The 21,705-nt window shown below is 40.9% G+C and overlaps 1 protein-coding gene across 1 annotated transcript in view; it reads left to right on the plus strand.

Moving 5' to 3' along the window:
* The window catches only part of JAM2 (junctional adhesion molecule 2), a 41,548-nt gene that overhangs the window by 15,865 nt on the left and 3,978 nt on the right, over positions 1-21,705 (plus strand). Inside the window, exons 2-9 of the mRNA XM_056503450.1 lie at positions 8,050-8,115; positions 10,782-10,895; positions 12,377-12,529; positions 15,165-15,370; positions 17,525-17,627; positions 19,081-19,188; positions 20,160-20,175; positions 20,932-20,965. Coding sequence (XP_056359425.1) covers positions 8,050-8,115; positions 10,782-10,895; positions 12,377-12,529; positions 15,165-15,370; positions 17,525-17,627; positions 19,081-19,188; positions 20,160-20,175; positions 20,932-20,965 — 800 coding nt within the window. The remainder of the gene's footprint in view (positions 1-8,049; positions 8,116-10,781; positions 10,896-12,376; positions 12,530-15,164; positions 15,371-17,524; positions 17,628-19,080; positions 19,189-20,159; positions 20,176-20,931; positions 20,966-21,705) is intronic.

A 21,705-nucleotide genomic window follows, 5' to 3' on the forward strand; every position in this document is an offset into this window, starting at 1 on the left:
TGTCAGTCTCAGATGTATACCCCTGCTCAGGAGAGCAGCTGGAGTGCAGGATTTGACAAGGCAGAAAGTTGGGCAGAGAGGAACCTGATGAGGTTCAGAAAAAGCAAATGTGGAGTCCCACATGTGAGTAGAGGCTGATCTGCTGGGAAGCAGCTGTGTGGAAAGGAGCTGGGGGTCTTGGTGTACAGAAGGTGTTCCTGCTGTCCCTTAGAGCCTGTTGTGTCAGCAGTCTCTGTCCCCTCAGGAGTCTGAGCTGTCCCCTGCATGTGCTGAGGCTCCCTGGACACGTACAGCCCCTGTGGTAAGTCTTGATCCTGAAAATGAGTCTGTAACATAAAACCTGGACAATGTTGAGGCATAAATAAAAATTAAATTGGATCCTCACTGAAAGCCAATAGGATCCTGGGATGCATTGGGAATAGCATTGCCAGCAGGTGGAAGGAGGTGATCCTGCCCCTCTGCTCAGCCCTGGGGAGGCACCTCTGCAGTGCTGTGTCCAGTTTTGGGCTCCTCTGGACAAGAGAGGCTTGGAGCTCCTGGAGAGGGTCCAGTGGAGGTTACAGAGATGATGAAGGGCTGGAGCATCTCTCTTATGAGGAAAGGCTGAGGGGGCTGGAGCTGTTCAGCCTCAAGGAGAGATGAGTGAGAGGGAACCTCACCAGTGTCTGTCAGTGCCTGCAGGGAGGGCCAGAGCATGGACCAGGCTCTGCTCAGTGGTGTCAGCAATGGGACAAGAGGCAATGGGCAGAAATGGATGCACCTGAACATGAGGAAGAACTTTCCTGTGCAATGACCAGGCACTGGAACAGATCACCCAGAGAGGCTGTGGAGTCTCCCTCACTGGAGATATTCCAGAACCATCTGGACACAATCCTGTGCCATGGGCTCTGGGATGATCCTGCTTGGGCAGGGAAGATGGACCAGGTGATCCTTGGTGTTCCCTTCCAACCTGACCCATCCTGGGATTTGAATGCATGCAGATATACAAATATCGACTTTATTTGAATAAAGGGAGAGAGACCCCTGGGGCACAGGCCCATGGGGTTTTCTCTCTCCAGGTTTCAGAGCCTCCTTTTATCCTAAACTCCTGGCTGCATGTTGCCCCCCTCCTTTCCCCAATGGCTGAGTACTAGGAAGGTACAGCCTTCCCAAATCTCCTGTCACATATTCCTCCCTTGAACCTGTTTTTTACCCCAAAGTTCAGAAACTCAGGCTTGTGCAGACCCATTTGTCTGTTTCAGGAGCCAAGGTGTCAGGGGTCTCCAACAAAGCTGCTGCCCAAATTTAGTACAGACATTAAGGCTCATTTCAAAGATGCAACATCCATACCTTCACCCATCAAATTGTTTATAAAGACATTAGCTTTCCCCTCACTTCCAATCCCAACCATTATGTGATTTAATCCGTTCTGAGCCTGGGCTAGAAGCAGGGAAAATGCTTTTGGGTTCTGGGGAATTTCTTTGGTTTTGTGTGTGTCAGACACTCAGCTGCAAAGATGGAATTTTAGTGTTGCAATTGCTGCTCTTCCAAAAGAGAAGCCAAAGCAAATACTGGATTTAACTTTTTGCATCCTTCTGCCCCTGCTCTTTCCTTCCTCCAAAAACCTAGTCCGTTTCATCATGAATAAAAAAATCTATCAGGAATTAGGTGAGGGTTTCTATAAAATAAAGGGAGGAAAGCTCCCTACAGTAAAACATGCTGTATTTATGTCATGCAGTTTCCAAAACATGACTGCTGATAGCTGTGCCATAAGTGGTGGTGTAGCTGAGAAGCTCTTCAAGTTCCTTTTGTGGTTTAGACCCCTTCAGCTGCCCAGCCAGAACCTGTGCCTTCTCCCTTAGGTTCTCATCCTTTATGCAGTAACCATGCTTATTAAATACAAACTTGCTCCTCACATCTGGCTTTAGATGCCTTATTGTTCTTACCCTGCAGACCCTCCATTCACACTCCTTCATTTGTTTTCTGTGGCTGAAGATATACAAGGGTTTTATTTGAAAATCAGATAACCTCTGCCCAAAGTAAATCTTGTTCTGTTACTATTCTTTAAGATTCAAGAAGTATTTAAGGTAATTGAGAGACTGAAATTGAGTTTCTTTTGCCTATTCTTCCCCCCAGTGATGTGGAATAACTTCCTCCAGCTCTTGTTCAAAGTTTGAGGTCTTAATGCTGTGCTTATGTTGTTAACTTAATCACATGGTCAGTCACAGAACTGTTTGGATTGAAGGGACCTTTTTGGGGACTGAAATGTTATGGTTTATGGCTTAAACATCTTTATGAAGGACTTTTGCCTATATAGCAAAGGTGTAGAACAGCACTGCACCACTGACGCCCACCCTGGATGGGTCTCCTGCCTGAAATCTGAACTGTGAGTTAAACCACCCAAGGCAAATGGAGATAAAATGATATTATTGTTTGAAGCATCTGGAAGAGCATCCACAGCAGGGCCCAAATCACAGTCTCAGAGGTGGGATAAGGGGGGGGTCTGAGCCCTGGGTGCCTCTCAACCACTGTCAGAGCTAACATGCTCCAGCCTGCTGATGCTGTTCTAGGCAGGGTTGGTAGCCTTTGGGTTGTAGCAGCCACATTTTGAACTAAGAAGAATGGGAGTTACTAGTTTGGGCGTTTTTTGATAATTCTTAACTAATCCTGTCCAAAGGTAGGCAGCTTTTCCTTCCCCTTCCCCTTCCCCTTCCCCTTCCCCTTCCCCTTCCCCTTCCCCTTCCCCTTCCCCTTCCCCTTCCCCTTTTGTGGACTGTGTAGTCTGTGGGCTACTTCTGCTAGGAAGTATGGCAAAACCAGGTGTGCTTAAGGGATGTGACAGTGGCAGAACTCTGGGTACCATCTGAGTGCCTTGTGGTAGGTAGTTCCATGGCTTACAAGTTTGTATCAGCAGCTAATTGTGTCACTGAGGCTTTACCCTGAAGTGGTCACGTCTGAAGGATGCTAACACCAAACAGATGTCTGGTTTCCTATTCTCTCTCAGGGACTTCAGAAAGAGAATTGGCTTTATTCTTGAGATGTTGGACTTCCTAAATTTACAGTATCCTCAGAAACCCTTTGTTAAACTTTGCTTTAGACCACCTGTTGTTTAGAATTTGGCAAAACAACTGCAGAGCTGCTTTTTCTCTTGTACTTATAACTTTGTTTTGGTTCTGTTCTCGTGTAATTTCCTCCAGGCACACTGTTTCTTTTGATTTGATTTGACTAATATATTTTCCTTAATGATTCATCCAGCTAGCAGTTTCAGTTTACAGCTGTGAGTGTTTATCAAATGGAAAGTGTGGGTTTTTTTGGAGTTTATTTCTAAACAAGCACAGTTAAGCAGCTTTTTTTTTTTTTTTTTTGGTCTTTAAAAAGCAGCCTGAATAAAATGTTTACTGATACAGTAATATGTCATCTTTTCACTATTGCTTTTTATATGTTGAATTAAAATCCAAAGCTGAAGACTTGGATTCTGAATCCTTGGCAAAGGCATTTCTCAAAGGATGTCTAAGGGAAGAGATGCTCTAACTTTAAGGACCTCTCCTATCTTTCTACTTTATTAGAATATATAATGGTTTTAATATAGTCAGCTGTTTCTGCACCACCTTACATTACTGTTTGAACTCCACATCTTCTTGAAAAGGGTCATGGATATGTGTGGTTTGTATGTGTGAGGAGGAGGGCTGTGTGTATGTTGAACTTTTCTCTCCCTTTCTCCCCCTCTTTCTCATATTTTCTTCTTAATTGTATTGTATAATAGAATCTTCATGTATTCTAACTCCCAGTAAAAAGCATGCAAAATAATTCTGTAATGGCTTCCACAGTGGAAAGTAAATACCATGGTCCTGCTCCAGAAGTCATAAACTGTGTTTTCCTTTTGTGGCTTCATATTCTGTGAACATTTTGATCATGACAGTGAGCTGCAGGACACCTTTATTAATGAGCAGGAGAGAAATTTCAGGCCCATGAAACAGTGAATGTAATACAGTGATGAATTCCATGTACTTGAGCTGTTTTGTGTCCAGACAGAAAGGACTGATGTGCCAATAATTTATAAATGGTTTTATCCACATACTGGAGACCTAGAAAAGCTTCCTTTTGAAATGTTATCAAGCCTTAGCTACTGTCAAAGTCTCAGAATAAAATGCTCCTCCCCATCATGAAGGAAGATGTTATTTCAATAGATAAATGTGATTTGTTAACTATTGGTATCTAGAATATGGGGAAACAGGGGTATTGCTCTAGAAACGTGGTTTGGGTAAAAGCCACAGGTTAATTTTTTTCCCATAAATCTAAATAGGACCTAATAGGTTAGAATGAAAATTACTGACTGACTTCAAGCTATTCTAGACCAAGCCTAAAGAAAAACAAGGAGCTGGGCTGTGTGTGGACTTGCAGGAGTAATGATTGCTTTGGGAGGGGCTGGAGAAATTGTTTCCTCCTGCAGTTTCAACATCATGTGAGGGGGCTTACTTAGAGGATTTTTAAAATTTCTTTCTTTAAAGTTCAGTAGGAAAGCTTCCTTGGAGGGGTGGAAAAAATTTCTAAGTGCTATTTGTAGTGCAAATATTTTTTTGCTATTTCAGTATTCTTGGAGTACATAAATGTCATTGCTAGAATTCTTCATGTCTTATTTCTTATTATGAACTTCTGATTGTAACTCTTTTTGGGGTAACATGAGGTTGATAAAATTGAAACATTACAGACAGGATAGCTACATAGAATTTGGATCTTTTGGTAATGTGCATGCATGAAAATTCACTTTACACTGTCAGGTGTGAGGCTGTGTTCTTTTAGACACAAGAATTGTTGGACATGTATTTTGGAGGGGATGTGAGATGGCTAGAAAGCACCATAGAGAATCCATGCTGGAGCAGGCTCCTGGCAGAAACTGGGACCTGTAGAAAGCAGCCCATGCTGGAGTAGGGGAGAGTGTGCAGAGGAAGGAGCAGCAGAGAAGAGCTCATTCCAACTACTGCATTTACTCTGTTTTGAACCAAAATTTTTTTCCTAAATTTAATCTGTTTTGCCTGTGATTGTAACTGCTAACTAAACTCCCTGTCTTTCTCTTGACCCATGAGCTTTTTAATCTTATTTCTCCCTGGTCATGTTGAGGAGGAGGAGTGAGAGAGCAGCTATGTGGGTGTCCATCAACCCACCACAATATACAGTGAATGAATAGCTGAACTCTTGCTACAGTGCCAGGGTCTCAGATACCAATTCTGAGTGTTGCTCCATGACTCAGAGGCAGTGGTTATAGATACTGATGGAACTGTAATTTGTATTTTTAAAGGATGCTGGAAAAAGCCCTAGAAAATTAAGGAGGAAAAAGGCCATAGGAACAGAATGAATGAAGAATTCCCTCTATTGTGCCAGACTTAAACCATGAGGAATGATCTTTAATTGAGAAGCAAACTGTGATAGGGTACTATGGTGTATGGGATCAGTGGTGTTTAATGTCTTCATTACTGACAGACAAAGGGGTTGAGTGCACCCTCAGCAGATTTGCAGATGACACTGAGATGAGTGGTGCTGTTGTCACACTTGAAGGATGGGATTGCCATCCAGAAGGACCTGGGCTAGCTTGAGTAGTGCCCTGTGGCAATGTCATGAGGTTTGAAAAGACTGAGTTCAAGGCTCAAGGTGGTGTGCCTGGGTCAGGCCAACCCCTGGTGTCAGTCCAAGCTGGGGATGAGCAGATCCAGAGCAGCCCTGGAGAAGGACTTGGGGATGCTGGTGGGTGAGAGGCTGGACATGCCCCAGCCTGGATAGGGCTCTGAGCAACCTATTCATGTTGAAGATGTTCCTGCTCACTTGCAGGGAGCTTGAATTAGATGACCTTCAAAGATCCCTTCCAACACAAACCATTCTAAGATTCTATGGTGGTATCTTCAAACAAAGAAAGCAGCATGCTAATTAGAGCACTGAAAGCCTAAATGGACTCACTCAAGGCAGAAGTGAGGCACTCACTTCAACAGAAGTAATCAACTGTTTAAAGAAAGCCATAAGAATCAAGAGATTGTTAATTTGTTTGTGTCTTCAGGTCAAGACTAGATATTCATCTGCTAGGGTGCAACTCTTCCCCCATTAAGCAGGGGAAAGGAAAGGAAAGCAGGGATGGACAGAGGAGGTCTGTGTGCTCAAAAAAGTCTAATCTTGCTATTTTCCTAGTTTCTATCAGTCAAAAGAAGATTGTTTTTAACCAAAGTAAGTTGCTAAACGCTGATGGAAACAGGTTTTCAATTCTTGTTCATACCCACCACAGAAATTGTTCATTTGGCTGATGCAGATGGAGGAAATGGACTGCATTAGAAATGTCTATGCTGTCTTCAAAAGTAGTCCTAAACCAAGGGAACTTGAGATGCTTTTGAGGACAAAAAATAAGAATTGTGCTCAGCTGTTGTTCAGCACTTGCTAGGCTGATGTGGATTAATTGTAATACCTGTAACCAGTTCCTGGTAGCTGGGTGGGAGTTGATGTGTGTCTAGTGGTTCTTCCACTTGTTCTCTCTGGAATTTCAGTGTTCCCAATACATGAGTGTGAGGAACCGATTTAATTTTGAGTTCTGTCTCAATATTGTTTGAAATCACCAGGGGTGGAGGGGAGAGGCTGTACAAGTGCTACTTGCAGGAGGTGATTAGGAGAAGATGGAAAGCCCTGTCTCTCAGCAGTCTTTGCCTGGCAGCCATCTCACATCTCACATCTCACATATGATAGGCACTCAGTAGGAGAGCTCTAAGGACACTGACCTCCAGAGAGGTTCCAATCAGCTGGTGAAAGGGAAATGGACTGCAGTGGAGTGTTGGACTGGGCCAATGATCTCCTGTCAGCATTGCAGATCCTGGGAGGAGCCAGGGAGTATAACATCCCAGTCACAACCTTTTGTCATCTGCCCTGACTAGATGGTTCTTTTTTCCCCACTTTGCCCCCATTTTTTCTCTCCCTCTCCCTGGCTGGACTTGCTGTGTCCTGCCCTACCACTTCATCCCCCTCACCTCACAGGTGCTCCAGCTGTCACCTGTCCTGCCTACCTGCATTCCTGCCCTATTTGCTTCATCTCCCTGCCTGCCTTGTTCCTGCCTGAGCCACCTGCTGATCCTGCCTGTCCCACCATCTCCACCACGACCCTGTGCAGGTTCTGCACCTCCTGCCTGAGCCCCCACTCCCTGGTGTCTGGCTGCCAGTGATGCAGGAGCTGTGCCTTTGCTCTGAGAGCTGCAGAGGCTCCCCTGGCAGGGTCTGTGCTCACACCTCCTGCCAGCTGGACATCACAGCACACTCTGAAGTTCTGCTGGTAATGCCTCTTTTTTCACTCTGTCACCCCCTTTCTCTTTTCTGCCTGTTCTTTTTCCTTCTCCTCGCTCTTTTTCTGTTCTTCTATTCTTCCTTAGTAGGGCAACATCCTTTTCACTACCAATAAATGCTTCTCACATATAATACTTGCTTCATGTCACTTAATTTAATCTTCAGCCATCTATTTTTAAATAACCCCCTGCAGTTCTCCCTTTAGTGGAAATGCAACAATGAGCTATCCAAGAGTGTATGGGGATTTTTTCTCTCTTTGAGTTAAAACTAGATAAATTTTCCTTCCCATTTCAACAAGAATTTGAGATAATTGCCAATTACTGTACATATTTTTTTACCCTGTAGAATCTGTAAGTGGTATTCTTCAGCAAACATGCATTAAACCAGGACACCTTGTAATAAGAATGTAGTGGAAAATACACTTATGGATTAATAGATGTCTCCCCAGTTATAAACAGACTGAGACATTACCCCAGTATAGAACAGCTACTGTTTATATGGAACTTCTTACATGTAAATATCATTATGCTATTGTAAAAAAGAATTATTACTTATTTTTTACAGATGCCAGAGCCTGGAGAAAAAAGATGAACTGTTCAAGGCCAGCACTGGTCTAGCTCTTAGTTTGTACTCTTTCTCATAGGCAATGTCTAACTTGTACAGTGTGAGGAGGTCTCAAAAATATTGCTTGTAGCTGCCAAAGTACATATGAAATCCCAAATGTTTATTGCTGAATTATCTTTTTTTGCTGTCCCCTTGCAGATCCTGATGTGTCTGGAATCTCCATTGAAACAGATATCAAAAATGTAAAAGCAGAGGAGTTTAAAGGTACAGTGTGAGCATTGTTGTGATAATTTTTAATATATAGACAATACATGCAAACCATATATACAGAAACTGTGCAGCTATTGAGGTTGTCTTCCTCTTTCCTGAGGGGTCTTGTGCCTGCTCTCTCCACTAATTCTGTGTTATCTTGGTCTTGTCCCCATTTTCTCTACTCAAGGTGGGGTTGAACTAGGTGCTCCCCAGAGATCCTTTTCAACCTCACCTGTTCTATGGTTCTATGACTTCTTAGTCCTGTAACTTCTGCCTGGTTTCCATCCACACAATATCATGGGAGGTGATGGAAAGGAGAAACATTAAATATCTTACAAGACAGAAAAGTGAGGGACTAGAGAGGACAGAAATAAGACAGCTAATTATAAGTAACAATAATTTAATGGCTATTTACATAGCTATATATGTGTCATATATAAAATGGCAAATTACTTCCAATAATGGGGTGGAGAATTTAAAGAGGCAAAGAGGAAAACTTGTTTGCTGGGTAGATGAGAAAGGGGTATACTGTAGTGTGAGGTTTGTGGGTTATATGAGTTTGTTTTCTGAATTTGGTTGGAGTGGAGAGAGGTGGGACTTTGGGATCAAAAAACTGTTCTCTGAGCTTTAAACCTTATTCAGCTCCTTGAGATAATAATCAAAAATTTTAGCGGTCTTTAAAGCTGTCATCTGGACTTCTTTAAGTATTCTCTTGACAGAATACATGTAGAGCTCAAGGCAAGCAAAAGCTGAGAGAAATGTTTCAGGTATTATTAAAGCTTGATTAGGTTCTGGTTTTTTATATGGTATATGGCTTGCATTTTGTTCTTCTGTTACTTTGTTCTCTGCACATTGAATGAAATCAGTTTAGCACAGCCCAGATGCCAAGCCAAGTTCTCCATTGTAGCAGCACTGGTAGGGCTGATAGATGTAGTTACTCCACTGAGTGCAGCTGGTCTGAAATGCATTTTCCTTTTCTCCTCTAACTCCTGTTACTGTAGAGGAGGATGGTCAGGCACTGGGACAGGCTCCCCAGGGCAGTAGCCTTGACACCAAGCTCAAGTCTAGGTGACACTCCCAGATTAGTTTTAGGTAGTTCTGCAAGGAGCAGGGAGTTGGGCTCACTGATCCTTAGGGTTCCTTCCAACTTGAGATATTCTGTAATTCTACCAATGATAGCCTCCAGACCAGATGTAAACCCAAATGAAACACTGTGCAGATCTCTCCAAGATTCCAGAGGGCTTTTGCAGACCTAGCAGTACCAGTGCTGATGCACAGTATCCTGGAGCCCTGCCTTACTGCAAGTCAAGTACACCTGCTCTGGAAAATACCTCTCTGGAAAAAATGGGAGCTATAACTAAGGATGATTTTATTAAGTTGTCTCTGTTCTGTGCACACTCCCTTTCTTCCATCCATTCCTTTTCTCCAAATAAGATTAGTGGGTGGGCATCAGTGCTAGGGTTTTTTCTGAAACAAAAACATGTGGCATGCAAGAAAGGGGCAGCTCATTCAGGACAGAGGTGGCTTGTTCAGCTGAGAACACTTCAGCTGAGCTGTCCCTGTGTCACTAATAGAGACCAGCTCATTTGACAAGCCAGCTGTCACAGGGCCAGTAGCAAAAGCAAGCTGAGCTTGAGTGATGGTTTTTCTTTGTTAGAAGGATACAAAAGCAAAATGGAAAGGAAATTAGCAAATCTTAAGATTCAGGAAGCCTCCACCCATCCACTCAACCTGAAGTCAGGAACCTCAGACTTCCTGAGTGCACAGTATGTTTTTCAAAAAGGCCAGTGCATGTGTAACATGTTTCTGGCAAGGAATGCCCTCCTGCCTCAATTTTTCTTTCAAGTCTGGATATTTTTTTTCTCCTGTGAGATATCACCAAGGCTACCAGTCTGGGTTTTTGTTTCTTTTCAGAGCAGACCTAGGAAATCAGACTCTGAAAGCAAGGGAGTAGATCTGTCAATAGCTCTTAATTGCCTCCCAGCCTCATTTGTTTAGGCTGGAAAGGAGGATGATGGTTGATTATGTTTGAGCTGTCTGTGTTTGTGTCATGAAAGCTACACCTTGTCAAAACTGTAAGGGCTTTCTCCTGATGCTGTAGCCTTTATTGGAAAATGATTAGCTTATGGGTAGCAAGGTCTATATTGCATTTGTTTCTTTAACTGTTTAATTTGTTTCTTTCTTCTTTAACTGGAATGTTTTCTATCTCCGTTAAGTTATACATTTAAAGAGACAATCTATTGATACTGAATTCAAAATGGTAATTCAAAAAGTATGTTGATAACAGGGTCAGAGTTATCACCCTCTTTTTTAGGGGGGATCTGCTAAAAAAAATGTTTAAAATAAAATGAGGGTAGTAATAAAGAATGTAATTGATAAACTAGATATTCCCATGTTGGGTGGGTTAAGTAATAAACCCTATCCAGCATGGGAATATTTAGTCCTCAGTACCTGAAGTTTGACCCAGAGGCCACTGAAGTGCAGGAAAATTCTGGTTTCTTTTTTCCCACTTTGTTTGTGTAAATCTGGAGAAGCATCACTTTGAGAAGTGGATCTGGCCATTGCTGACTGTACCAGTTCTTTTGGAGGGGGAGCATGAATTTCATGGATGTGTACCAACACAATACTAAAATCTCTAATTTTCTCTTTTGTCTTTATTTTTCTTTTCTTCCCTCTAGAGGCAATTCTTAGTTGCAAACACAAATTTTCAAAAGGGATGAGTTTAAGAATAGAGTGGAAGAAAATCCAATCTCAAGGAGTCTCATTTGTCTACTACAATAGTGAATTTACAGGTACAGTACTACAAGTGGAGGGTTTAACATGTCATTCTCAGCTTAGCTATTGTCTCTTCCTGGGGGAACAACACCAAGAATATGACTGAATAAGAAGGGTCTTGACTGTTCATATAGAAGAACTGTCCTTTTGAGAAAAAGAATTCTTCTCTGGGAAAAAAAATGCATTTCTTTATAAATCGTCAGTTATTAGTTACCTTTTAATGAAATTAAATATAATAAAATTCAAGACTAAGAAAAATGATACTGCAGATTCCTTGGGATTTTTCAACAATGAAATTACATGCAGATGTACACTCCCCTAAATTACTGCAGGCTCTGCACTCCTATTCTGAAAAGAGGTTTCTGAAGCCTCCTGTGAAGCAGGAGGCTTGGATATGAATAATGCAGCATGTTTTATATACATAAAATATAAACTCAGCTGTATATTTTAAATTATTTGTATTTGTTTCAGAAGTAGAGTTTCTCTTTGTATGTTCTGAAAAGGACTTACCTCAGCTTTGTGTGTTGGAGAACATATGGGTCTCTGTTATATTGTATACAATAAATGAAGGTTGAGAAATAAAATAAAAGCACAGAAATTTTGCTGGTTTGTAGAACTTGCAAATGTGTTGACCTTGTTGATGAACTTGGGGTTTTTCCTGCATATATTTAATTTAGAGAAATACTGGAACTTGTGGTTCTGTGTGTGCATGTAGCTTGAATTTTGTAATAAGCTGTAGAATTAAAAAAACTTACTCATTGTAAGTCTGATGGCAATATCTTTGCTAAATCCATCAAGTTTTTCTTGCCAAGTTAAAATGTCAAATACTCTGTTGTGGTCTCGCTCACAACTCTCTCTTTAAGTTAATCAAGTTAGTGATTTCCATGTCTCTAGTGCAAAGGGATGTCTTTCAGTCACCTCACTACTGCTATATATATTTTCTTGAAACATCTGCAGAAAAATGCATTCCATCTTCCAGCTGGATAATGTGTGGAGGTTTTTTTGAATTGAGGGTGATATTTTGGACTAAATGGAAGGTTCATACTGTCTTGAGAGGGGGATTACATATTGCTTTTTGCTGATAGGTAATTAACACTGAGCAAATGAGCAATAGTTTCACATACAATATGCCATAAAATATCAATAAGTTGTACATTATCTCAGAATAAGCCAAAAAGCCATAGATATTTGCTTCAGACTGAAAGAGGGGAAATTTAGGTTAGATATCCAGGGGAAATATACAAAGGAAATTCTTCCCTGTGAGGGTGGTGAGGCCCTGGCACAGGTTGCCCAGAGAAGCTGTGACTGCTCCATCCCTGGAAGTGTTCCAGACCAGGTTGGATGGTGCTTGTACCAACCTGGTCCAGTGGGAGGTGTCCCTGCCCATGGCAGTGGGGGTGGAACAAGATGATCTTGAAGGTCCCTTGCAATCCAAACCATTCTGTGATTCTGTAAGCAAAGAGCAGAAACCTCTCTGTTCTGTCTGTTCTCCCTGAAGGTGATCTTCGAGGCCGAGCAGAGATGCTGAATACAGGAATCCGAATCAGGAATGTGACAAGAAGGGATTCTGGGACCTACCGCTGTGAAATCAGTGCCAAGAGTGAAGAGGGGCAGCACCTGGGAGAGGCTACTATTACTCTCACAGTATTGGGTACAAACTTTGTTGCTTAGGCTTTTTAAAGAAACTGGATGATGGGGTGTTGGGATGTTGAAGGTAGAGTTGCACACAGTGAGTGGCTGCTGGTTTCTGGGTGTTCCTGGGGCTGGGTTTACAAACACACTTGCACATCAACATTCCACAGCATCACAAAACAGCTTGGCAAAAAGTCACAGTTGCATTAGAAAGGGACAGCTAGGGTTTTGCTGTATCAAAGTGAGTTTCAGTTCTCAAAACTGAAATCACTCAGTGACTGAGAATCTGGAGGAGATGATCATGGTGTTTGGCACTGGAAAGTCAGCATCTGTCAACACTTATCAAATATTCATAAGCAGAAGTTCCTTCCAATATGCTACAGCCTCCTCCTGGTTTTGGAAGGAGAGAGTTTTTGTGCAATGACAGCCAGAGAGCTGGCAATTAGTGGACTTTATTTACAGGAGAGATGGTGTGCCTGCTGGGAAGCAGTTGTTCTTTGTGGGTCTTTGTTTTCTTTCCCAGTTAGGGAATGGATGGAAAAATGAATACTGAGCACATTGTTGCTGCATTTGGTTTGGTATTTGTCCCACATGATGAGTGGTAGAGACCAATAGTTTTCCTTTTTTAGCTATACAGGGACAAAAGAAAATACTTGCTTTTGTAAATTCTATATTTGTCCTATTAAAAATCATAATAATTGATCTTCTTAAATTATATATTAAGTCTCTAAGTTAAAGGATGATAAGTGCTTTAACTTCTGATTAGGCCAACAATGAGGGAACCCCACTTATTCCTTCTTTCTTCTACTTTCTTAACAACTTTCCTGTTTTAAAGGGGGCTTCTAAATTTAAAGTTAAAATCTTTGAGGCTAAAGGAGAAAGGGTGGGGGAGGAGGGAGCATGCATTGCTTACAAAACTTTTTGAAAGTTAATGTGAATTAATATTTCACTTGGTTTTCTTTATTTCTGCTTTTTATCTTAAGATCAACCAAGAAAAGCTATCAGTACTAGTTAAGGTGTCAGTTGTTCTTTTAATGGTCCATGGATGCCTCTTCAGCATTATTTTTTCTTCTATATAATGTTAAGTACCAAAAAATAAAAAATTAAGTTTCTTTTCTGTTCACATATTAAAAATCAAAAAAGAGACGTTCATCTTCATAGGAGAAGGAAGAAACAGTTCTGCATCTGTGTGGGGGAATGTTGATTTTAATTTAAACTGGAATGTAGTAACCAATTGGTTTTGGTCCTCAGACTGGGGTTTACAAAGTGCCTATGATGACTGCCAATGGCTTGGGCAATCTTTTTGACAATCATTTCTCAAAAATTGACTCCTTTTAATACAAAACCTCTTTTTTCCTTTCCCTCACTTCAGTTTTTAAATACAAGGGCAGGGAAGGGAGCAATTGCTGGACTAGGGATTCTAAGTTAGCCCATCTCTGTGAGCAAGAGGCTCCATACAAGAACCTAAGTGAAACAAACTCTCTGTGTTGGATGAAAGGGCACAGCTTGGAGACAGGATGACACAGCATATGGTGGGGGGAGGCTGGCAGTGAGCAGCTCTTTCATTTTTAGCAACTCATAAATTTTACTGTGCTCTCAGTAGCAGGATTGTGCCTTCTAGCCCTTCTCCTGCACCTCATCTCATTGATGCAGTAGTTATCAAATGTGCACAAGTGTCACAATGACTGTCAGCCTGTTGTCATGTTGTCATGATCCCATTACTAAAGTTCTTAGAAATGTCCCTGCCTGAATTAAGGTGCAAACGAGACCATATGCAGTGTCAATAGTATGGAGTTTCTTTAATAATAAATATATGAGAGAGAGAGAGAAATAGGAAATAGGTGGGAGGACAGAAAGAGAGTAACAGGGACAGAATAAGGAAAATACTACCACTGTGGACTCCAGTGATGTTTCATTGATCCTCTTGGTGGCCCCAGAATGCACAGAATCTGATGGGTTAATTTATACTCAGGCTGGGTAGGAAAACCCAGGCACCTCCCTGGGGCAGGGGCAGTTTGCCATTGTCTCTTACAGCAGACTCTGGGTTTGTTGCATCACATACAGTCCTGTGGTCCAAGGCTTCAGGAATTAATCAGGGGACACTTTGGGGGTATTTGATGGATTAAGGCACCCTCTCAGCTGCCTCTCACAGGAATGTCCTGTGGATGTGTCCTGTAGGGCTGGGGGTTCCACAGCTGGGCCAGATTGTGTAAGGGAGGGTGGGTTCACTGCCCCTGAGCAGAGGTCACAACCCACCCAAACTTCCTCCCCCCACCTTGGCTGGGGGGAAATCTGTGCAAACCTGCCCCCAGCAAATGGGTCTGGGGGCTACGGCCTCCCCCACCCTGAAGCAATCCAGAGATGATTCTTAGCATGGCTGTTGGATTTGGCTCACATTCTTTTCCTTGTTTACTTGCTTGTTTCAGGTGATTGAAGAATGGGTTTTCCCTTTATGTAATCTAATCAGTTTGACTTTCAATCCAAATTTCCAGTCAGGTATCTTCAGGGAGGCTTCTTTGGTTGTAGCTTCTTTATACAGTTTTTGTTGTAATGGGCAAAACTTGATATCAGTGTTTGAGGCATGAACTATTTCAGTCTGTGACACATGTGGACAGTATAAGAAGATGTGTAACAAGTGCAATTTCACTGTCCAGTTGCTCCGACCACTCCAGTGTGTGAGGTGCCCAGCTCTGCCATGACAGGAACAGTGGTGCAGATGAGCTGCAAGGAAACTGAGGGCTCCCCTCCATCTGAGTACCAGTGGTACAAGAATGGTGTTGCCTTGCTGGAGAAGACAGGAACAGGCAGTGCTAGAGCAGCAAACATAACGTACACCATGAACAAAAAGTCTGGCACGCTGGTAAGTGCAATAAACAACTCTGTTAATAGACAGCTATCATGGAGACCAAATTTACTGTTCAGTACAATGATGCACAGGAGTCTGAATCTAAAAATTCACAAGGTCTTTGTGGAGGTTCAATGTCATGCTGAAATGTGCTGAGAAATGTAGAAGGTACCTTCTGTCTCAAATCAGTGACAAGCCATAGATACTGAGTGATACACACAAATTGGGTGGGGTGCAAGGCTGCAGTAGTGATAATTGAGAATCTAGAAATACATGACAAATTTTACCTTGTCAGTTGGCAAACTAGTGCCAGGTGAGAATGAGGTTTCAGTATGGCAACAGAGCTGTATTTGACAGAACCTTAACATTTGGAGTAGTAGCTTCATGCGCTTCAGGGGGAGTGCAGCACTCAGGGCAGTACAGAATCTCTGCAACCCAGTGCCATTTACAAGTTCCCATCCAGGACCTGTGAAGTCAGTGGGAATGATCTGGGGCCATAAGTAAGCTTAGTTCTTCGTTTCAGTTGTAGTTTGTTTTGTGGGTTGTGGTGTTGGGGTTTTTTCCCTTCAGAACTTGCTGTGTCTCTCTGATTCTTCCCCCATTAGCTGCTCCTTCAAAAGAACTTGATGCTACTTAGGGAGCTGAGATTTTTCAGAAGTAAAGTGTTCTAAGAATACTACTCTTGTGCAAAATCAAAATGGAAACTGAAGTATGACTAAGCATTCAGATGTTCTGAGGATCCTTCAGCATATCACAGAAATCAGGTGCACCACTCAAACTTACTAATCACTTCTGAAAATATCAAAGCATGGCATACATTAAAAAGAAACAAGCCTAATGATTTAAAAAAATAGAAACATTGGAATTGACATGAGGTCAGTCTCTATCTATCTCTTTGTTATGGGTCAAGTGAAAGATTTAGACAAGCCCTGCCTTAGGCTTAGATTTTTGGCAGCAGCTCTACTTAGGTGATCTGCAGCTAAATCACTCTGGCTTGCAAGTTCTTAAGAATGGACAGTTATAAAGTGAGTTACTTATTGAATTGGCAGAAGGTAACAGACAAGAGGCCTTAAACAGTTACTTATTACACAATATAAAAGAACTTCCAGTAGCTAACATAAAACAGTGCATGACATATTACATATTACAGGTTTAATTATTATATTACAGCTATATTTCAGCTAGCAAAGAAATAGTATAGATGAGGAGTCAATGTAACTTGCCACTGAATTTCTGATGGTGTACACAGAGTCTTTTCACTCAGCCCCCAAGAGAGTGACCACAAAGTGGTGTCCTGATTTTGGGGAAAAGACCTCCCACATTTCCAGGGAATGTGCAGAAGATTTCTACTTTGTGAAAATATGATATGCCTTTTATAATTTGTAAAGTGACCTGTATGTCAGTCAGAAATTCCGGCTTGTCTTTCCATATCTACTTTCACAGCAAGATGTTTACTGTCAGCTGGAAGCATCAATCCCATGGTGATGAAATAATTCACTATAAACTGTCCTGACTGAGTTACTTCACCAAAGCTCGTGTGAGAGAGAGCAAGATGCTCTGAGTTATTGCACCAACTAACAAGCAACAAATAAGTTCTTCTGTGGCAGGAGTCTCATTCCTCATTTTAATTTTAACAGTAGTAATATTTGATACATAGTGTGGTTTAGCATTTCTCTGTTGCAAGAAGACATAAAGTGCATTTTTGGAGGGTTGAGAACCACCCAAACAACTCTTTACTTCTGAAAAAGTTCAGCTGACAATGCATCAGAAGTAGTATGTGTCAGGTTTTTGAAGGATCAATTAATGGGGTTGTTGTTCTGATGAAATGAACAAACTGTTTGATTTCAGGTATTCTGAAATTAGAGTGTATCTAAAAAAGTGGATATTATTGGAAAGTTCTGATCCACTGAAAATTAATTTCCTTGTAGATGCACTCCACTTAGTTAAATGACCATCTAAAGGAACAAGAAGAAGTTGAAGGACCAGGGAATGTGACTAGGGAGCTGTCACAAGGATGAAATGGACCAGAATTTCTTACTTGCCCTCAGGGTTTATTGGGTTTCATTTGTTTAAAACAAACAAATTCACACACTAGCATGTCAAAACTTCTATCCTACAGGAATTTCTTTTTCCCTGTTCTGATAATGGTTTTGGACTCTTTCTTAACAGCTGTTTAATACAGTTACAAAGAATGACACTGGAGAGTATTTCTGTGAAGCCTCCAATGGGATTGGATTATCTCAGAAATGCTCAGTGAAGAGAATGCAAGTTGGTATGTGTTAAAGAAAAGAATTGTGGAAAACAGTCTTGCAGTAGGATTTATGTATTTGCATAGTGCAACTCTGAAGCTAAGACCAGATTGAATTAAATCTTTTTATTTGGTTATGTCATTTGGGGAAAGGAGAAATAATACATTTCTTATAGCAGTAATTAGTTTTTAGATTGCTAAACACTGAACTTCACAGAAAAGCATCAACCATATGAGAATGTTACTATTTCCAAATGCTTTTGTGGAAGGCTTACAGAAAAGTGTGCCAGTCCACTGGAGTGTTTTCTTTGCATAAAGCCTCCCTTTTGGGATTCATTCATGGGAAATCTTAATGTAACAGTCTGTAATAACCCAAAATGAGGGAAGGTTTTTGCAAAATATACAACTGGTTCTTGCAAAATATACAACTGGTTCTTGCAGATATCATGGGAAAGCAAGTGGTAACAAATCCTAGTAACTACTGCAGAGAAGATCCTGTCCAAGTGTTCTACAAAGCAGCTCATGGAACTGCAAAGTTCCATATGGTGCTTTCTTGGAACTTACCTGAAAATCACTGTGTCATGGTCTTAATGCATTCCTGGTGGATTATGAGCAAATGTTCCTCAAGCTACTGAGATAGAATTGCTGTGAAAATACACACTAAGTCCTTAATTGCTTTCAGCCTAAATTGTACAAGAATTGATAAGTTTTGGGCTAAAAATCTCAACTTTGTATTAACATATGCCTAAAGTTGGAATCCAAATTAGTAATTGGAAGCATAACAAAAACCTATGAAAATGTTTCTGCTTGTTGATGATTTTGTTTTTTTTCTAATGGAAGATAATCTGAAGCTCTTAGTGATTGTATTAGGATATGGATGTGGTCCTTGTCCTGGTTGAACTCAAACCATCACCTTCAAAATAAAAATGGCCAAATGTTTCAGTAGCCTTGTAGAGTTTAGCTTCAGGCAACTCAGCTTTATTGTGCTTTATTTTAAAAGCCTTGCTATTTAAAAATTTTTAAAAATCATTGCATTTCAAATAACTCATTTGAAGAGTTCTTTAGAAGTGGAACCCAAGTGCCATCAGCTGTTTCAGTTGTGTTAAGCAAATTAACTCTATGAAAAAATTTGCTTTAACACAAAGATTTAAAGATATTTTTTCTCAGAGGCATATGACTTGGGTAATACTTATCTGGGGTAGATATGATGACGAGTATGTATCCCTTGGTCCTTTTTATTCTTTCCTTACTTTTGACCCCAACTAAGCAGTTTGTGGGTACCAAGTTTGTTAAAGTGGCTGTGGCACATTAGTGCTTTTTTACTGCTTAAATACATGTAAGTGTTACTAATTAACTTAATGCATCTTGGGCCAAAGATGACTTATAGATACAAAAATGCCTGTGGTAATTAGAGGAAAATCCAGCCAGTGTAAACTTTTACAATTTAGAACACAGGACTTCTGCTTTATAATTACAGATGACCTTAATGTAAGTGGCATCATTGTGGCTGTAGTGTTTGTGGCTCTGGTGATGGTACTGTGTGGCCTTGGAGTATTCTATGCCCAAAAAAAGGGCTACTTTGCAAGTAAGTAGAACAAAATCACTCTTTCCTTGTGTCAAAAAATGTACTTAATTAGCAGAGTTTCCATGACACTCTCTCTTGCCTAGAGAAGCTGTGGATACCCCATCCCTAGAAGAGTTCAAGGACAGGCTGGAAGGAGTCTTGAGCAGCCTGATCTAGTGGAAGGTGTCACTGCTTTATGGCAGGGAGTTGGAACTAGATGATCTTTAAGGTTCCTTCCTACCCAAACTGTTCCATAATTTCATGATTCTGATGACATGTCCTCCTTTCTATGAAGACTCTAACTCCATGGTACTAAAACTGGGGAGTACCAGAACAGGAACATTATGTGCAGACATTTTTATTCTGCCAATATCTACTGCAAAAGGTACTTTCAAAATGACATGGAGATGTTTGTGCAGTTGCTTGAGGCTACCAAACAACAACCTAGGGAAAGCAGTGAGCCAGACCCTGATTCCTGGAACCCCTCCACCCTAGTTTTGATAAGGAATGCCTAAGAAAGAACATATAAAAATAAACCAGTTTTAGTCTACAGCGCCAGATCAGCTAAGTTCTGATGAAAGGGAAACAAAATTACCTGTCTTCTTCCTCTGGGTCATGGAAAAAGTTTGCTTTTAGGGATTGCTGCATAAAGCTTGACACCCAACAACCTTTTCTGTAGCCTTTACATTGGTACCTGTAGGGATGAGCACAGCAGCAGTGGATGCCAAACACTGGGATCTGAAAAGGTCAGCTGCCTGAAATTACCAGAGGCTACAGAGATGCTCCTTAGAGCACCTTCCCTTAGAACTTCATTTACCTTTGAAAGCAACCTAATCTTTCTTCTGCCTAAACTCACTACACCAAAAAGAGGCATTTGGTTCAGAAGCTATTCTAGGAGCTGAATATCTTAGGAATAATTATTTCAAAGAACTTTAAATCAGCTAAGGAAAGTGTTCTTGTGCTAATTCTTTTTTTTTTTCTTTCTTTTTCAGAGGAAAGCTCTTCCCAGTAAGTATCCTGATGCAAGTAGTACTTAAATCACTGCAAACCTCATTTACATTTCAGATGACTTAGTAACTGTATTAATTTTTACAGCCTTTCTAACATGACTCTTGTGCAATAGCTTTCTTGACACTGAGATAAACCTGATCCTAACTAACTGCTTTCCTTATTAGAAACCATTGTGCTGGTCAGCAAGTGAATCATTACATTACTGTGGTAAATATGCAGAGATGTGTCTTTTTACATAGTTATAGCTTATACCCTTAACTCAGCTATAGGCATTCATGTGTCTCCTCTTCAAACTAGACAAAAGACAACCAGAACCAAATTGAACTGCTCTCATATCCATATCTACAGGTTATTTCAGGAAGTGTTTTGTAAAAATATAACTGGTGGAAACTTTCTGACAGTGCCTGGTCTATTCCTTTCATATGGATTTATTTCACTCAAATTTCTTAGTAGCAAGTCACAGTTCCTCAAGTTATTTTAGTTCTGGCCATGAGCTAGACAAAAAGTCTAACTGGAAGACTTGAAAAGACAAGCTAGAGAAGGTGCTTGGCAGTGGTTTATGAGATAATGACTGATATCTAAAAGCGTTCAATGGATTTGTTATTGTAAGTTTTTTCTAAGAGGAGGGAAAAAAGCCCTGAGGATTGCTGGAAATCTGGAAAAATACATTCATATATAAGGCTCCCAAAGGGGTAAACCCAATACTGGGAAAGTCAGTATTTAACCTGTATTCTGTTCCTGCTCTGTTAACAGAAAGAAGACGAACTATCAATCTACAAGTGAAAAGGCAAGTTTTTTGTGTTCACTAGTGTGTTTTAAAAACTTTAGATATTTCAGAATTCCTTAGATCTGTAAAGTCTTTGCACATGTACACGAACTCCTCACTCCTGTTGTGCCATGCCTGGCACCAGTACCTGGAGACACTTTATCTCTGTCTGCATGTACAGCTTCTATTGCATAGTCCCAAGTGCCACACAACTACAGCACCTTGCTCCATGCTTGCATCTTCTTGTACATATTGATTAACTGAGACACAGTCCAAGACAGCAATGAGAAAAAGATTGGGCCCTAACTCTTCTAAGAATAATGTGGAGATTAAATATGGAAGTGGAATTAATGGGAACTAAATATGGAAGCTGAATTTACTACTTCCATTTACTCCTTCCACCCCCACTTCCTTGAGTGGGCTCAAGGGCTTTAACTACATCTCCACCCCTCCAGCTTTTCAGACTGGTTCAAAAGGAATAGAGTTCTAAGTAAAACTTCAATTAGGAGTGACTTAATATCACTATTTACAGTTTAAGGATATTAGGAGTTTAAGTAGCGTGAGTAATACTGATGTAAAAAAGATCCCTGAACACCACCATTTCCTTAATCAAAACAAACCACACTGAATTGCATAAGATATTCCTTGACCTAGCATGTATGCATATAAGAAACTTCCTGAGACCAACTACCTGTTTGCTCTGAGTGAGAAGGATAAAGCTTTGAAGAGCTATGGTTTCTGTTTATCATTATTAATGCACT

The sequence above is a fragment of the Oenanthe melanoleuca genome, chromosome 1 (assembly GCF_029582105.1).
Source record: "Oenanthe melanoleuca isolate GR-GAL-2019-014 chromosome 1, OMel1.0, whole genome shotgun sequence".
Lineage (NCBI taxonomy): Eukaryota > Metazoa > Chordata > Aves > Passeriformes > Muscicapidae > Oenanthe > Oenanthe melanoleuca.